Source organism: Malania oleifera, unplaced genomic scaffold (genome assembly GCF_029873635.1).
Source record: "Malania oleifera isolate guangnan ecotype guangnan unplaced genomic scaffold, ASM2987363v1 ctg159, whole genome shotgun sequence".
In the NCBI taxonomy this organism is placed as follows: Eukaryota; Viridiplantae; Streptophyta; class Magnoliopsida; order Santalales; family Ximeniaceae; genus Malania; species Malania oleifera.
Window position 1 is genome coordinate 87,953 of NW_026651733.1, and position 17,357 is coordinate 105,309.

The 17,357-nt window shown below is 36.1% G+C and overlaps 1 protein-coding gene across 1 annotated transcript in view; it reads right to left on the reverse strand.

Annotated features, from left to right (window-relative positions):
- LOC131147129 (uncharacterized) overlaps nucleotides 1–16,804 on the reverse strand; it is a 28,192-nt gene extending 11,388 nt beyond the window's left edge. Inside the window, exon 1 of the mRNA XM_058096922.1 lies at nucleotides 16,400–16,804. Coding sequence (XP_057952905.1) covers nucleotides 16,400–16,804 — 405 coding nt within the window. The remainder of the gene's footprint in view (nucleotides 1–16,399) is intronic.
- Nucleotides 16,805–17,357: the final 553 nt, after the last annotated feature.

Consider the following 17,357-nt stretch of genomic DNA (forward strand, 5'->3'; position numbering starts at 1 on the left):
TGTGGCTCTTATACTTCTATTTTGATAAACAAAGAAGGAAGGAGGAAATACATGAAGGGGGCAACACAGCAGGACTCATCAACGAAAGGCCTATGCTCGTCGACAAGAGAACAACAGAGGTTTGTCGATGAAGGCTCTGAAGTTCGTCGACAAATAATTACCAAGAGCAGGAAATTTGAGACTCCTGACTTCATCGATGAGAGCCCAGTATTCTTCAACAAAGGTTCTTCTTTGTCTTGTTGACGAAGCCTTGTGTTCGTCGACGAGAGGCCCCTGGGCTGCGTCAGTTTGTCTAAATTTTTAAATTTTGAACGTTGGGTAGTTGGGAAAACGAGAGGAAACCTCTGAGGAAACTCTAGATATGTCATCTGGGCATATTTTGAGAGTGAGAGTGATCATTATTGAAGTATATTGTGTACATTGTGATTTTCATAGTGAAATTTGTGTGCCTTTTGCTTCCGTGGATGTAGGCTTTGCCAAACCACATAAATCTTTGTGTTGTTGTTCCTTTTTGTTGTGTTATTTATTTCTTGTTGTTTATTCTGTCATACATTTTCATTATACGATCCATATCACAACAAATTGGTATCAGAGCGGTTGTTGTTATGGCAGTGGGATCGTCTTCTACAAGATTTGACATTGTCAAATTCGATGGAATCGGAAACTTCGGTTTATGCAAAGGAGAGTGAAAGATATTCTTGTGCAATAAGGAATGGATGAGGCAACATGGTTAGATTTGAAAGCAAAGGCAGCGTCGACAATACGCTTGTGTTTAGCCGACGAAGTTCTCTATCGGGTGATGGAGGAGGATTCTCCAACGGCTATTTGGCGAAAGTTAGAAAGTCGGTACATGTTTAATCCCTCAATAACAAAATTTTTCTTAAGCAGCGTTTATATTGGCTTAAGATGGTAGAAGGATCTAGTATAGATCAACACATCAATGCGTTTAATCAAATCATAAGTGATCTTGTGAGAGTTGATGTGAAGTTTGATGAGGATGATAAGGCTTTGATGTTGTTAAATTCTTTGCCCTCAACTCATACCTACGAAAATCTTTTGACCACTCTTACGTGGGGAAGAGAAACACTTGATTTGGAAGAGGTAACAAATGCTTTGTAAAATTTTCATCCAAGTTTGAAAATATGTGATGAAGGAGAAGGACTTGTGGTAAACGGTAGAAATGAGTGAGGCAAAGGAAAGTTTGAAAATGGGTCTAATCAGAAATCTCAAAATCAATCCAAGAAGAAGAAGGAAATCCGATGTTATAAATGCGGTAAAAAGGGGTATGTGAAACCAGAATGTCCAAATTGGAAGAAGGGAAATGCTAATAAGCATAAGAGGATTTTTAAATCTGTGAATGTTGTTTAAGAAGAGGATTCAGTGGATGGTGATGTTCTATCAGTTTCAGCGGAGTCGAATAATCTAACGAACTCTTGGATACTTGATTCGACATGTTCTTATCACATGGCTCCAAACAAGGAGTGGTTCAACACTTACAGGTTAGTAAATTCTAGATCAGTTCTTATTAGGTAATGTTGCTTCTTGCAAGATTGTTGGCATGGGAAATGTAAAGATAAAAATGTTTGATGGTGTTATATAAACATTGTGTAATGTAAGACATATACTTGAGTTGAGAAAGAGTTTAATATCTCTTGGTACTTTGGATTGCAATGGCTTTAATTACAAGTACAAAGGTAGAGTCTTGTCGGTATGGAAAGGTAATCTGATTGTAATGAAAGGACAGAAACTAGATGGAAATATTTACACATTGCAAGGAACTACCGTTGTAGGTGGAGTTGCAACCGTGGATGCTGAATTAGATGAGACCGTCTTGTGGCATATGCATCTTGGGCATATGGGAGAATATGGAATGAAAGAACTACACAAGAGAAAATAATTGAAAGGTTTGAAAACATGTCAGTTGGAATTTTGTAGGTTTTGTGTTCTTGGAAAATAGAATAGGGCAAAATTCAAATAAGCTACTCACAAGACAAAAGGAATTCTTGACTATATACATTCAGATGTTTGGGGGCCAGTTAGAGTTGCATTAAAGGGTGGACATGTGTACTATGTTAGTTTCATTGATGATTACTCATGGAAGGTTTGGGTTTACTTCCTGCGTCACAAATCTAGTACATTTGCCAATTTTAAGATTTAGAAGGCTGGAGTGGAAGACTTGACAGGGAGGAGAATCAAATACTTAAGGTCGGATAATGGGACCAAGTACGTTGATTCTCGGTTTATGGAGTTTTGTGCAGAGCAGGGCATCAAGAGACATTTTATAGTTCACCGAACACCTCAGCAAAATGGTGTGGCAGAACGGATGAACCGGACTCTTGCTGGTAGGACTTCATGTATCAGATTGAATGCAAGGCTATTGAAGAACTTCTAGGCCAAGGCAGTTTGTATGACTTATTTTATGGTTAATCGATCACCAAGGCTATCACTAGCCGGTAAAGTGGTGCAAGAGGTTTGGATAGAAAATGCAGTAGACTACTCCAAATTGAAGCTATTCAGGTGTCAAGACTATATCCACGTGTCTAGTGAGGAGAGGTTTATGCTTGACCTGAAGTCTCATTATTGCATCTTCTTAGGATATCTAAAGGATGTGAAGGGGTGTAAGTTGTGGGACTCAGTGGCAAACAAGGTGGTGATCAGTAGAGATGTAGTCTTTAATGAGAAGGCTATGGTGAAGCGTACTTAAGAGTTTGATGAACATAAACAAGAGCCAAAAAGCTGGGGCAGTGATGAACATGTTGTGTAGGTGGAGTTGGAAGCTCAGGGCAATGAAAATGATCATGGTCGCGTTGTTGTAGGGAGCTCTAGCTTGAGAAACCAGCAAGTTGACGATATTCATATATGGAGATCCAAACGCATTATTAGACCTCTATTAAGGCATGATTTTGATGAGTTAGTATCTTATGCTTTCCTTACTTGTTGCAACGATCCAACTTCTTTTCAAAAGGCAGTGCACGACCAGGAGAAAGATAGTGGATGAGAGCAATGATTGAGGAAATGGAACCACTGCATAAGAACAAAACTTGGGAGTTGGTGGAGCTTCCAGATGGGAAGACACCGATTGGGTGCAAATGGGTGTACAAGAAGAAGGAGGCAATATCTGAAAAGGAAGAAAATAAATTCAAGGCACGGTTGGTGGCAAAAGGATACTCACAAAAGAAGGGGATATTTTATGATGAGATCTTTTATCTAGTGGTCCGACATACTTTTATCAGAATTGTGTTGGGGTTGGTAGTTTATTACTATCTTCATTTGGAACAAATGGATGTGAAGACGATGTTTCTTCACGATGACTTGGAGAAACAAATCTACATGGTATAGCCAGAGGGATTCATTGAACTAGAAAAAGAAAATTTTGTTTGCAAGTTGAAGAAATCTTTTTATGGTCTAAAACAGTCTCCAAGGCAATGGTATAAACGGTTTGATTCGTATATGATGAAGATTGGCTACAAATAGTGTGAGTATGATTGCTGCGTTTATATGAATAAACTTGAGGATGGTTCTTTTGTTTTCTTGTTATTGTACGTCGATGACATGTTGATAGCTGCAAAGGATTTAACTAAGGTGAATCAATTAAATGACCTATTGCATAAGGAATTGGACATGAAGGATCTTGGTTCAGCCATGAAAATACTTGGGATGGAGATTCGCTGTGACAGTACTGTAGGGAGATTATGGTTATCTCAGGGCGGTTATGTTCAGAAGGTGTTGGAGAGGTTTAGCATGGCTGATGCAATACTGGTGTGTACACATCTAGTGAATCATTTCAATTTGTCTACTACAGTTTGCCCAAGTTCGGATGAAGAAATCTGGGACATGTCAAAGGTCTTCTATGGTAGTGTTGTGGGGAGTTTAATGTATGTCATGGCATGTACAAGGCCAAATTTGGCGCATGCGGTAAGCATGGTGAGCAAGTTCCTCTCTAATCTAGGAAGGCAGCATAGGGAAGCTATAAAATGGATACTCGAATACTTGTGGGGCACATCAGGATATGGTATCATGTTCGAAAAGCAATAGGGTTGTCCTTCAATTATGGGGTTTGTTGATGCAGATTATGCTGGAGTTATGGATGATAGAAGGTCTACAATGAGATATGTGTTTACCCTTGTAGGAGGACCGGTATGTTGGAGATCCATGGTATAGTCTCTGGTTGCATTGTTTACAACTGAGGCAGAATATATGACAGTTGTTGAAGCTGCAAAGGAAGCATTGTGGCTTACTGGTTTAGTTAGAGAGTTGGGGTTATAGCAAGATGGTGTGGTGCTGCATTGTGATAGTTAGAGTGTCATTTACTTGGCGAAGAATTAGGTATACCATGCTAGGACCAAGCACGTAGATGTGAGGTTCCACAGGGTTCGGGAATTGATTGCTTCAGGTGAACATGTGTTGGAGAAAATTCACACATCTAAAAATGTAGCGAATATTCTGAAGAAATCAGTTACTTCAGAGAAGTTCAAGCATTGCTTGGACTTACTCCATGTCTCCAAGTGATACAAGGGAGACATACCCAACCAAGCGTTTTTACGTTCAAGGTGAAGTAGCTCATGTTTTTTAGATTCTCCTAAGGGACGTATAATCGCCATGGTGGAGATTGTTATTTCTGGCTCTTATACTTCTGTTTTGATAAACAAAGAAAGAAGGAGAAAAAACATGAAGGGGGTAGCACCGCAAGACTCGTTGACGAAGGGCCTATGCTCGTTGATGAGGGAACAGCAGAGGTTCATCGATGAAGGCTCTGAAGCTCGTTGACCAATAATTACAGAGAGCAGGAAATTTTAGTCGTCTAGCTTCATTGACGAGAGCCTTGTATTCTTCGACAAAGGTTCTTCTTGGTTTCATCGACGAAACCCTGTGTTCGTCGATAAGGGGTGCCTAGGTTGCGGCAGTTTGTTCGAATTTTTGAATTTTGAATGTTGGGTAGTTGTTCAAATGGGGGGAAACCTCTGAGGAAACTCCATATATGTCATCTGGGCATATTTTGAGAGTAAGAGTGATCATTATTGAAGTGTATTGTGTACATTGTGATTTCCATAGTGAAATTTGTGTGCCTTTTGCTTCCATGGATGTAGGCTTTTCCGAACCACGTAAATCTTTGTGTTGTTGTTCTTTTTGGTTATGTTATTTATTTCTTGTTGTTTATTCCACTATGCATTTTCATTATATGATCCATATCACAACACACTATTTATATTATACATGTAACTTAGTGTCTCAAAATAAAGCAAGAAAATTTAATGTACATGCAAAAGAGGAGGTTTTCATGCATCCATCTTCAAGTGAGCTCATCACTACCTGCATGATAGAGGGTAAGTATAAGTTCCATCATTTATTGACCAAGGTAGCTTAGTTTTTTTAGCATGAGATCGAGGCCCAATTAAGTTTTCTTTCTTTTTTACAAGTGATCCAAGCATATCTCCAAACCTAAGCCATTTGAACCTCTACTCAAGCCTAACATGCAATCCACACCTAAAGCCCACTAAACTTAGTCCATAACCTATACTTGGAGTTCATCTCACATGTAGCCCATAAACCCTTAGAATCAATAATTCATACTCCTTCTCTCAACATCTTGGACATCCTAGATTTTCCCTTAACCAATAGCATATTCCCTCGAAACCAACTCCAAACTTGGTAGCCCTTCAAATTTTCAAGCAAAATGACCACAAAAAACAAACAATTGAAAATGAAACAAAAGTGTACATTATTACCCTAAAAAAACAATGTTGCCTATTTCAGTGTTAAATTTTGCATTGTAGCTTGCATATCTTTTTACTTTGCATGTGCATGTGGGAGTGTGCGCTTCCCTTATAGTGAATGTTAATAATTCGAGGTTATGTAATCCTCAACCATTTTCTAAGGGGACACTTAGTTTAGAAAAATCACTTCAAGTTCGTTCAGTGATGATTCTATTAGACTTTCTAATTTTGAGCAGACATTTCATTTGCTATTATTTCTATTATTTGTATTCGTGTGTGTTTTCTTATGGAAAAGTATGAAAATTGTGGACACAATGATTAGAAGAAAAATTAATCTAATATGGCTTCGAGTAACTAAGTGAGTGAGGGAGAAGGCCAGAGAAATTAAAAGATCATGATTTAAACTTTGGTGCACCAGAAAAGAAAAACATAAAAATAATGTAGGAATTATTGTTAACAAAAAATTAAAAGATAGGATTGTAGATGTTAAAGGAGTAAGGAATAGAATTATAAAAATCAAGAAGATATTAGCCCAGGAGATTATAAATGTCATTAGTGCTTATGCTCCTCAATAAGTAGGTTTAGTAGAAAATCTTAAGAGATAATTTTGAGAAGATATGAGTACTATACAATCCATATTGGGGACTGAGAAAATATTCATAGGAATAGGTTTGAATAGCTAGATATGTTGGAAGGGATAATAAATGTTAGGAGATGATACATGGAGGATAGGGATACTATGAAGGCAAAAGTGAGCCTAGGGAGATGATCTTAGACTTTGCCATGTCATATGATTTTATTACAATGAATACTTGCTTTAAGAAGAGAGAAGAGCGCTTAATAACCCTCAAAAGTGGACAAAATAAAAGTCAAATAATTTTCTTCTTAACTAAGAGGGTTTCATCATTTATCATGTAAGGATTGTAAAGTTATCATAGGTGAAAGCTTAACCACATAACATTGAGTTTTAGGGTTTGATATATGTATCAAAATTGGAAGAGAAAAGATACAATAAACCAACATAAGAGAACTTGGTGGTAGATCCTAAAGGGAGAAAATATAATAAAATTTAAACATAAAATGATCAAAAATGGCAATTGGACTATAGAGGATGGTGTAGATACAAACACTCTTTAAAGTAGGATAGCTAACTCTATTGAAATGATAATATATATATATATATATATATATATATATATATATATATATATATTAAGTCAAACAAGAGGCAAATTCTTAAATAGAAAAGAAAGTTGGTGATAGGGTCAAGATGTTTAAAAATATGTAAAGACAAAAAGAATTTGGTATAAAGCATCGAAAAAAAAAGTAGAAGAATTAAAAACTTTAAAAAGTATAAAAAGGTTATTAGTGAAGTTAAACATAGATCATTTAATAATTTGTATGCTAGATTAGGTACAAAAGAAGGGGAAAGTGACATATTTAAACTTCCTAGAACTAGAGAAAGAAAGAGTAAGGACTTAGTTAGGTAATGAAAAATGTATAAAAAGTAAGGATGATATTGTTTTGGTTACGGAAGAAGATATAAAGGAAAGATCTGAAGTTAAAACTGAGTAGAAGGCTTAAGCTTATAATTTGAAAAATGAGGAAAAGGCTAAAAATATGAGATTTATTCAAAATATTAGAGTTAATGAAATTAAGTTTATACTAAAAAATATGCAAAATGGAAAGGTTATAGGAGTGGATAACATCCCTATTGAAGTTTTGAAATGTTTAGGTGATAACAGAATTATATGGTTAACTAATTTATTTAATACAACTATAAAAAAATTAAAAAAATGTCAAACGAATGTTGGAAAAACATTTTAATACTTATATAGAAAAATAAAGGAGATATTCAAAATTGTAATAACCATCATGGAATTGAAGTCATGAGTCATATAATGAAACTGCGGAAATGATAGTTGAGTAAAGATTTAGACTAGAAACAAAGGTCTCAGAAAATCAATTTGGTTTTATGTCTGAGAGATCTATTACATATGTTATATATCTTTGAATAAGATTAATGGAAAAGTTTAGGAAAAATAAGAGGACTTGCATATGGTATTTATCGATTTAGAGAAAGCATATGATAGGGTACTTAGGAAAATTTCATCATGGGTTTTAGAAAAAAAATAAAAAGTGTATGTTGTTGGTATACGGCATAATTAAGGATATATATGATGGAGTACTAACAAGTATTAGAACTATAGATGGAAAAACTAGAGAGTTTCCAATCACAATAAGTGTACATCAAGGATCTTCATTTGAGCCCTTATCTATTTTATTTAGTTATGGATGAACTGACTAAGAGTATCCAAAAAGAGGTTCCATGGTGCATGTTGTTTGCAAATGATATTATCTTCATTGATTAAACTAGGGGTGGAGTAGAATCCAAGTTAAAATTATGGAGATAAGTTTTAGAATCCAGAGGTTTTAGGAGAATTATAAATAAGACATAATATATGAAATGTAATTTTAGTAAATATATAGTAGAAGGAATATTGGAGACAAAGTTAAACTTGATGATGAAAAAATCAATAGCACTAGTAGATTTTGATACATAGATCTATTATGCAAGTTGAATGAAATATTGAAGAAGATGTTATATATAGAGTTAAAGCAGGTTGGGTAAAATGGAGTTCTTTAAGCATGCTTTTGTGATCGTGAAACACCCTTAAAATTAAAAGTGAAGTTTTATAAGACAATCATAAGACCAACTATGTTGTATGGATTAGAATGTTGGGCGACTAAGAAACAATTAATATATTCAAAAAATAAAAGTTGTGGAGATTGGAATGCTTAGACGGATGAGTAGTAGAAAGTTAAAAGATATACATATTCATGTTTAGTTAGACCTAGCTCCTGTAGAAGATAAGACAAGGGAGGGACGACTCAGATTGTTTATGCACTTACAACATAGGCCTCATAATACGCTAGTGAAGAAGAGTGAAAAAGTTAATTTTAGGGGTAATACTAGAAGGGTAGCAGTAGACCTAAAATAACTTAGAATGAGATAGTGGGTAAGGATTTAATGGCCTTGAGTTTGTTGAAGCAAATTTTCCATAATTGCATAAATTGTCCATAATTGCATAAATTGGTGGAAAAAGATTCATGTAGCCAACCCCATCTAGTGGGACTAAAGGTTTGGTATTATTGTTGTTGCTGTCGTCGTCGTCATCGTCGTTGTTTGTTTTCATGTGCATTTTGCTATCTTGTTTTTGCACAAACGTGTGTCTTGCCTACATGCTCCCATGTTTGGCTCAATTGTTCATTATGCTTCCTTAGGTGCTTTTTGTAGTTGTTTACACATACTTGATAGTTTAACAAGCTCTTTTGTGCTTGCATGTATTTTTAGTTGTTTAATTTATTTTTTATAACATGATGTCTATTCCCTTTGCTTGCCTTAAATAGTTTTGTTGCTATATATTAGATGATTCAGTATGTTATGTGTGTACTTTCCCTTGGTTTTGCATGTGTTTGCAGGTGGTTTGTGAATATGTGCTATTATGCCTTGTTTATTTATTTTTCTGGCTTCATTTTTCATTATTTTTTAATAAAATGAATTTAATAAAATGCAAAGAATTTATGTCTTGATCAGTTATATTTAAAGGTAAACTTAGGATAATCAAGTACCGTTTGTTGGACGGGTGTTTTGGGAGTGCTAGCACCTTCCCCTTAGATAACAATAATACTCCCGAACCCTGCCTACTAATGCAAGCCATTGACTATTGGTTTCCTTAGATCTAGGTGTATCTTACAGGCCATCAAACTGATAATAATTAATTGTGTGTTCTAACCTCACTTAATTAGGATGAAATAGTTTAGTGTTAACTCCATTGGATTATGTGATAGACCCATTTATCATCCCATCTTTTACCCTTTCGATTCCAAGTTCTCCATTTGATTAAGGGTAGCCCTCTAAGACACTACGCAACCTAAAATATCACATGATGAAGCACCTAAACTAATAATTCTAATAGAAAGAAAAATAGTTGTTCAAAATCCAAGGATATAACTTTGCTTGTTATTGACCTATGATAGATGAAAAAGGATATAGTGATTTTTATTTTTAGGCATTCAAAATTAAAATTTAATTTATAAATTTCACATTATTAGAAAAGGTGAAAAATTATAGAGATACTTTAAAAATTCTAAATTGGGAATAGTTTATCAAATTACATGTTTATTCATTTTTTTAAAATATTATCAGCAAATGATAATTTGTGAATACGTACTATAGGTTTTCTTTTAGAGTATGTGAAAAAATGATATATGATTGAGAGATACCACGTCTCCTTTTAAATAATAATGTAATAAATCACGAAGGATAAACTTTTATTAAGTCTCCATTTTGTTAGATGAAAACAATAGAAAATTAAATAATATTAAATTTGAAGTAAAGTAAGGATTGTTCTGCTGTGGGAAAAAAAATATTTTTCATTTCTAATTTACTTAAAATTCAAAAATATTACCTTATTTTCCAATATTTTGACATTTGAATGGAAAATTTGACAAAGTATACATTTCTACAATTTTTCATCTTTTCTATACAAAACGTTGTATTGATACTACTTTCCACAACTTGATAGATCTTAATCTTTCCATGATTTTAATATGCTTGTTAAGACTATTGAAAATTAAGGCAGCCGTTTCTGTTGACATTAGCGATCGGCAGGCAACCTATTCCACCTACCAGCCCACCTCCATTGAAGATTAATTCCCACCATTGTTGATTATACTGTTGTATGATTTGCTATAAATAGATATGTGTGTGTACAATGTATTAAGAGGTGTTGAGGGAGTGAATAACCAGTGAGCGAGAAAGAGAGTTATTTTTTAAGTCCTCTGTATTTATTTTCAGAATGAATTACATTGTTTCTACAATTGATTCTCACTGAGTTTTGAGTCACAACTAGTGACTAAGTGTCCCCTCCACCCTTCAATGGTATCAGAGCGTCTAGGTACACCAAAATTTGCCAAACAAAGATGAACAGAGGAGAAATTCAATTTTCTCCCAGATTTGAAGTTGCTCAAAATCCAAATTGAGCCTACCATTGTGAAATTCGCGTCGTCCTTGCTCTGTTGGTGAGATCCGACCCAGCCACTCGATCCGAGACCCGCGTGCACAACCCGAACTCCTAACCCAAACACGACCCGACCTGCCTTCTGACCACGTCCAGCCGCTGACACATGGCACCTATAGAATCCGCCACATGGCCCTACCGGTAAGTGCTGACACCATTAAATGGCTGTTAAGTTAAACCAGCCCAGTTTAAACCACTAGAACTTCCTGTACCCGGTTCAGTGATTTTTGGACCGGTTCTTTGCAACCCAAAGTTGGTTCCTAAGGTTTTTCGACCTTCTAAACACATTGGTGGCATCAGATTTTCCAAAATCAACCCCCATCTCTCTTTTTTTATATATTAAATTTAATGGTGAACGGTGCTACTTAAGCAGTCATTCCAAAGTTGTCCCAGAAGAATTATGACAACTGGTATATACAAATGAGAGCTCTTCTAGGTGCTTAGGATGTCATGGACATCGTTGAAGATGGATACAGAGAAAGCCCATCAAAAGAAGCCGAAGCAGCTATGTTCGATGCTCAAAGAACGACCTTACGAGCCGATCGAAAGAAGGATTGCAAGGTGAAGTCCATAATCTACCAAGGCCTTGATGGGGCCACGTTCGAAATCATCGCTTTCTCCAAGACATCCAAAGAAGTTTAGGAATCTCTCTAGCGAACACACAAAGGTGCAGACAAAGTAAAGAAGATTTGTCTTCAAACATTGCGAGGTGATTTCGATCTTTAAAAATGAAATCTACTGAATCTAATGCTGACTACTATACATGAGTTATGGTAGTATCAAATCAGTTGAGAAGAAATGGAGACACTCTTAATGACGAGAGAATTTATGAGAAATTTTTTTGATTTATAGATCCAAAATATGATTTTATAGCTATGACCATGGAAGAAACAAAAGATTTGGAAACCATGTCCATAGAAGAACTTGTGGGCTCACTTCAAGCCCATGAGCAGAAAGTCAACAGAAGGAGTGATGATAAAGCTTTGGAGCAAGCCCTCCAAAAAAAGTTGCCCCTCACTATAGATAAATATGACAAAGGGAGGAAGTCACAGCAAGGAAGGGACGAGGCTGAGGATCTCGTGGAAGAAATTATGAAAATTTTGACTCCAGAGGAGGTGACAAAGGCAGAAGAGGTCCCACTAGAGAAGGGTAAAATTGAAAGAACTATATCCCACAAGACAAAGGACAAGGAAGAAGAGGAAGATATAATAACTGTCCAAACGTAGACAAGAGAAACATTCAGTGCTACAACTGCCACAAGTATGGACACTACAACAATGAGTGCAGAGGTAATCCCCAAAATCACAAAATAAATGAAAATGCTAACTTTGCAGAAAAGGAGAAAGGCAAAGGAGTATCGTTGATGCTGATGGCACACAGTTCAACCCACCAGGACCAAAATGTTTGGTACCTTGACTCTAGAGCTAGCAATCACATGACTGGAAGAAAAAATCTTTTGAATGAACTTGATGAGAAAGTTTAGGGAGAGATATCATTTGGTGATCTCTCTAAAGCCCCAGTTTGAGGAAGGGGAAATGTCCTTATCAAAAGGAAGGATGGAGACCACGTTTTTATCTCCAACGTGTACTATGTGCCAGTCATGAAGACTAATATACTTAGTCTCGGACAGCTTGTGGAGAAAGGCTATCGAATTAGTCTTAAAGATAAGCAGATGGTAATAACAGACGCTCGAGGTAAGCTCGTTACTCGAGTATAAATGGCAAAGAATCGAATGTTCCCTCTCGCCATCCAACATGATATGCCAAGGTGTTTGAGCGCTATCATCAAAGACAAAGACTGGCTATGACATCTAAGGTATGGACATTTGAATTTTGAAAGTTTGAAACAGTTGGGAAGCAAGAAGATGGTGAAAGGCTTACCTAACATCCACCACCCAAATATGATATGTGAAAACTATGTTATGAGCAAACAACACAGAAACAGCTTTGGAAAGCAAGCCGACTAGAGATCTACCATGTCGCTCTGACTAGTACACACATACGTGTGTAGTCCATTAAGACCATTGTCAAATGGACAGAATCAATACTTCCTCACCTTTATCGATGACTACAGTAGGAAAACTTGGGTTTACTTCCTAAAAAGGAAGTTAGAGGTGTTCGACAAGTTCAAAGAGTGGCTATCGCATCAAGTCACTCCGATCAAACCATGAAGAAGAGTACAAGAACGAAGCTTTCCTAGAATTCCTTAGGCAACAAGGGATTCAAATACAGTTCACACTGACCTACACTCCCCAGTTGAACTGTGTAGCTGAAAGGAAGAACCGTGCAATCCTTAACATAACCGAGAGCATGTTAAAGGATAAGAATGTGTCCAAGAGTTTTTAAGCAGAAGCAGTGTCATGTGCAGTCTATCTACTCGACTAGTGTCTTACGAAGAGTCTTGATACAAAGACACCACATGAAGCCTGGAGTACTCACAAGCCTATTGTGAGTCATCTTAGGGTGATTGGCTCCATAGCCTACGCCAAGATCCCAGAAGCAAGAAGGACAAAGCTAGATGATAAATGAGAGAAGTGTATCCTTGTTGGATATGGTGACAGAACCATGGGATATTGACTCTACAATCCCATCAACAAGAGAGTCATTAATAGTCGGGATGTGATTTTTGAAGAAAATGAATTCTAAAAATGGGACTAGGCTAAATCTTCCAAAGATGCGGAATTGACACTTGAAGGAGAAGAACCTACTCAGGCAAGAGAAGTGGTTATCGAGTCACAAGTTTCTGAGCTGCAGACACCTACACATGGTTCACCAAAGAGGAATGAAGCTCTATCACCAATTGAGCATGAAATCTCAGACATGAGACCTAGAGAAGCTCGAAATCTAGCTGACTTGTATGAAACTACAAAACCAATAGAATAGTATGTTACCCTATACTATCTGTTGTTGACTAGTGACCTGGTTAGCTTTGAAGAAGCTAACGAAGAAGACAAATGGAGAAAAACGATGGATGAGGAGATTCAATCCATCGAAAAGAACAAGACTTGGGAGTTGACAAATCTCCCGAAGGGCCGCAAAACTATTGGTGTGAAATGGGTCTACAAGACCAAGAAGAACACTCAAGGAGAAGTTCAGAGATACAAAGCAACACTTGTCGCCAAAGGCTACAAGAAGAAAGAAGGGATTGATTATGGAGAAATCTTTACCCCAGTTTCCAAGCTTAAAACCATTAGATTACTAATTTCACTATCAGCAGAAAATGGATGGAAGATTTACCAGGTGGATATGAAATCTGCATTTCTCAATGGTTTTCTGGAAGAAGAGATTTATGTCGATCAACCACCTAGATATGTGAAGAAGTGCAAAGAAGATAGATTGTACAATCTGAAGAAAGCACTTTATGGCTTGAAGTAGGCACCTCATGCTTGGAACATGAGGATTGATGACTACTTCCAGAAGAATGGATTTGAGAAGTGTCCCTACGATAATGCGCTATACATGAAGATGGAGATAGATGGAAGCATGCTGATTGCCTACCTATATGTTGATGATCTGATCTTCACCGGCAACAATCTAGAGATGTTTGTCATTTTCAAAAGGAGCATGGTGAAAGAATTCGAAATGACGGATATTGGTCAGATGACTCATTTCCTTGACATAGAAGTCGTGCAAAGCAAGAAGGGAGTCTTCATCTCCCAGAGCCACTATGCAAAAGAAGTACTGAAGAAGTTTGGGATGGACAAATGCAACCCTGTGACAACTCCAGTTGAAACGGGATTAGAATTGAGAAAGAATGAGGAAGGAGATGTTAACCCCACATACTTCAAGAGTTTGGTTGGAAGCTTGAGGTATTTGATGTGCACCAAACCAGACATACTCTATGGAGTTGGACTTATCAGCAGGTACATGGAGACTCCTGACCAGTCCCACCTGAATGCAGCGAAAAGGACACTCCGATATGTCAAGGGTACATCACTGATGGTATGTTCTATTCATCAAAAGGTGATTGCAAACTTATCGACTATTCAGATAGTGATTGGGGAAGAGATCTTGATGAAAGAAAAAGCATGACGGGATTCACATTTTTCATGGGAGATACAGTGTTTACATGGTCATTTAAGAAACAACCCATCATAACGCTATTATCATGTGAAGCTTAGTATGTTGCTGTCAGTTCAGTTGTTTGTCATGGTATATGGATTATGAATGTACTGAAGTATCTAGGATTTCTTCAAGATAACCCCACAAAAGTCTACATCGACAATAGAGTAACAATTGCACTTGCGAAAAATCCAGTTTACCATGAAAGAAGCAAACATATTGATACTCGATATCATTTTATCAGGGAGCATGTCAAGAATAAAGAAGTGGAGTTGATATCTTGCAGAACATATGATCAGATTGCTGACATCTTCACAAAACCACTTAGGAATAATATTTTTGTAAGATTGAAGATAATGCTCGGAATGACAAAGTTAGGAGAGTCAAGTTTAAGGGGGGATGTTGAAAATTAAATTTGACTTGTTGACAGCTATTTTTGTTGACATTAGAGATCGGCAGGCAACCTACACCACTTACCAGCCCACCTCCGTTGAAGATTAATTCCCGCCATTGTTGATTATACTATTGTATGATTTGCTATAAATAGATATATGTGTGTGCAATGTATTATGAGGTGTTGAGGGAGTGAATAACTAGTGAGCGAGAAAGAGAGTTATTTTTTAAGTCCTCTGTATTTATTTTCAGATTGAATTACATTGTTTTTGCAATTGATTCCCATTGAATTTCAGTCACAACCAGTGACTGAGTGTCCCCTCCACCCATCAAAGACTTCCTTTGGATCAAGGATGTTATTTGGGAAAAATGTTTTATGTCTATTCAAATACTCTTCAAAATAAAATTTTGCTCTAACATAATTAAAATTTCCTAAATCAAATGTAATCATTTGCAAAATTAATCTTTTTCATTAATTTTTTGCATATTTATATTTTTCTTTATCACTTTCCTTGGTAACTAAATATATTTAGACTAAAAAAAAAAAAAGAGTAGATTCCTTCACATTTTCGTCTCTTTTCCCAATATTTTTCATATTCCAAATAAGAACTCAATGTTCCATATGGAAAATATAAATGAATCTACTTTTTTATGTTCAGTTATCAAGGAAAATTAAAAAAAAAAAAGACAAAAAAAATATAACAAATCAATGAACAAAAATTTTACACATCATTAATATTTGATTTTTCTTAATTTTAAATCACATTAGAATAAATTTTCATTTTTAGTAGTATTCGGTACAAAGTGAAAATATAATGGTAAATAAATTTCCTGTTTTTTCTTTTCTTTTCTTTTCCTATCCAAAATATTTGATCAAAACAGATCCTAAGTAAATATGAATTACTTTTTTCTTCAAAAAACCAAAGGAAGGCTTCCTTTTTTGTTAATATCATGCATGGCGCCAAATATTTAAACAATTTATTTCTCCAAAAAAAAAAAAAACACAAATCTCCCTACCAAGTGCAGCCAAAATAATCAGTGCGTTCATCAATGAGATTTGATGCTATGTTATGCATACAAATAGGGAGAAGCAAGAGAAAACTGTGAAGATGAGGATAAAGGGAAGAACGTGGAGTTTGATTCTTACCTCTATATAAACAAGAAGAGCCTGAAAATGTCTAGCATTATCTGACAGAACCCCAACAACAGACATGTCTTCTTCCAGCGGTGCTTCGGACCCGAAATAAACAAAGATGGGAGCAATGGCCGCTGCACCGCCCCAATACTCTGTATTCATCACATATTTTTGTGGAAAAGTTTTATAGCTTTCTGGATTATAATTGAAGTGATCGAGCGTTTGGTTGTAGAAAAAAGTTTTAAAATCGCTCGAAGAAGATGCAGATGGTACAACTTGGGGATAACGCAGGATTTCTTCTCGTATTGCTACGCCGAGTCTTGGCAGATTGAATGATGGTTTCATATGAGCAGAGATTGGGGAAAGCAGCAATAGTAATATTGACAGGCATGGAGCCGAAAGCACGAGGGTATTCATATCATATGTTGCATACGATGCTTTTTTATGACTGGGTATTTTCTGCTTCAAAGATCATACATATATATATATATATACAGAATGTTGTATGAAAATTGAAAAACAAAATGATGGGTTCTCCCCTAAATTTGTGGGCAAGAGGCAGTAAATTCAAAAATTTATTATTTAATTCCAGAAGAAAGCACAAAGGGTGAAAATGTGTAGTGATTTTGGTATAAATTTTATACCATCAATTTACCCCTCTATTAAGGCTGTTTTTAATGGTATGTTGTGCTTCCCTTGGTTTTCAATATGCACAAATAAAAACAAAAAAAACATCTTGAATTTCCAATACGAAAAGGAGCATAAAAACGGTTATCATTTCATTCTTCCAAATATTTTTCAATATTAGTTCATTCTCCCACAAATGTATTAGCTAAGTTAATTCATTAAAAAAGCTCTCGTGAATTTTGATGTAGAATAGAGCAAAGGGGGGAGGGAGCCGAAGCACAGTTGAACAAGTATTGTCCCGCAAACCCCACAAACATGGCACGGTGGAAAGACGCTAGCACGT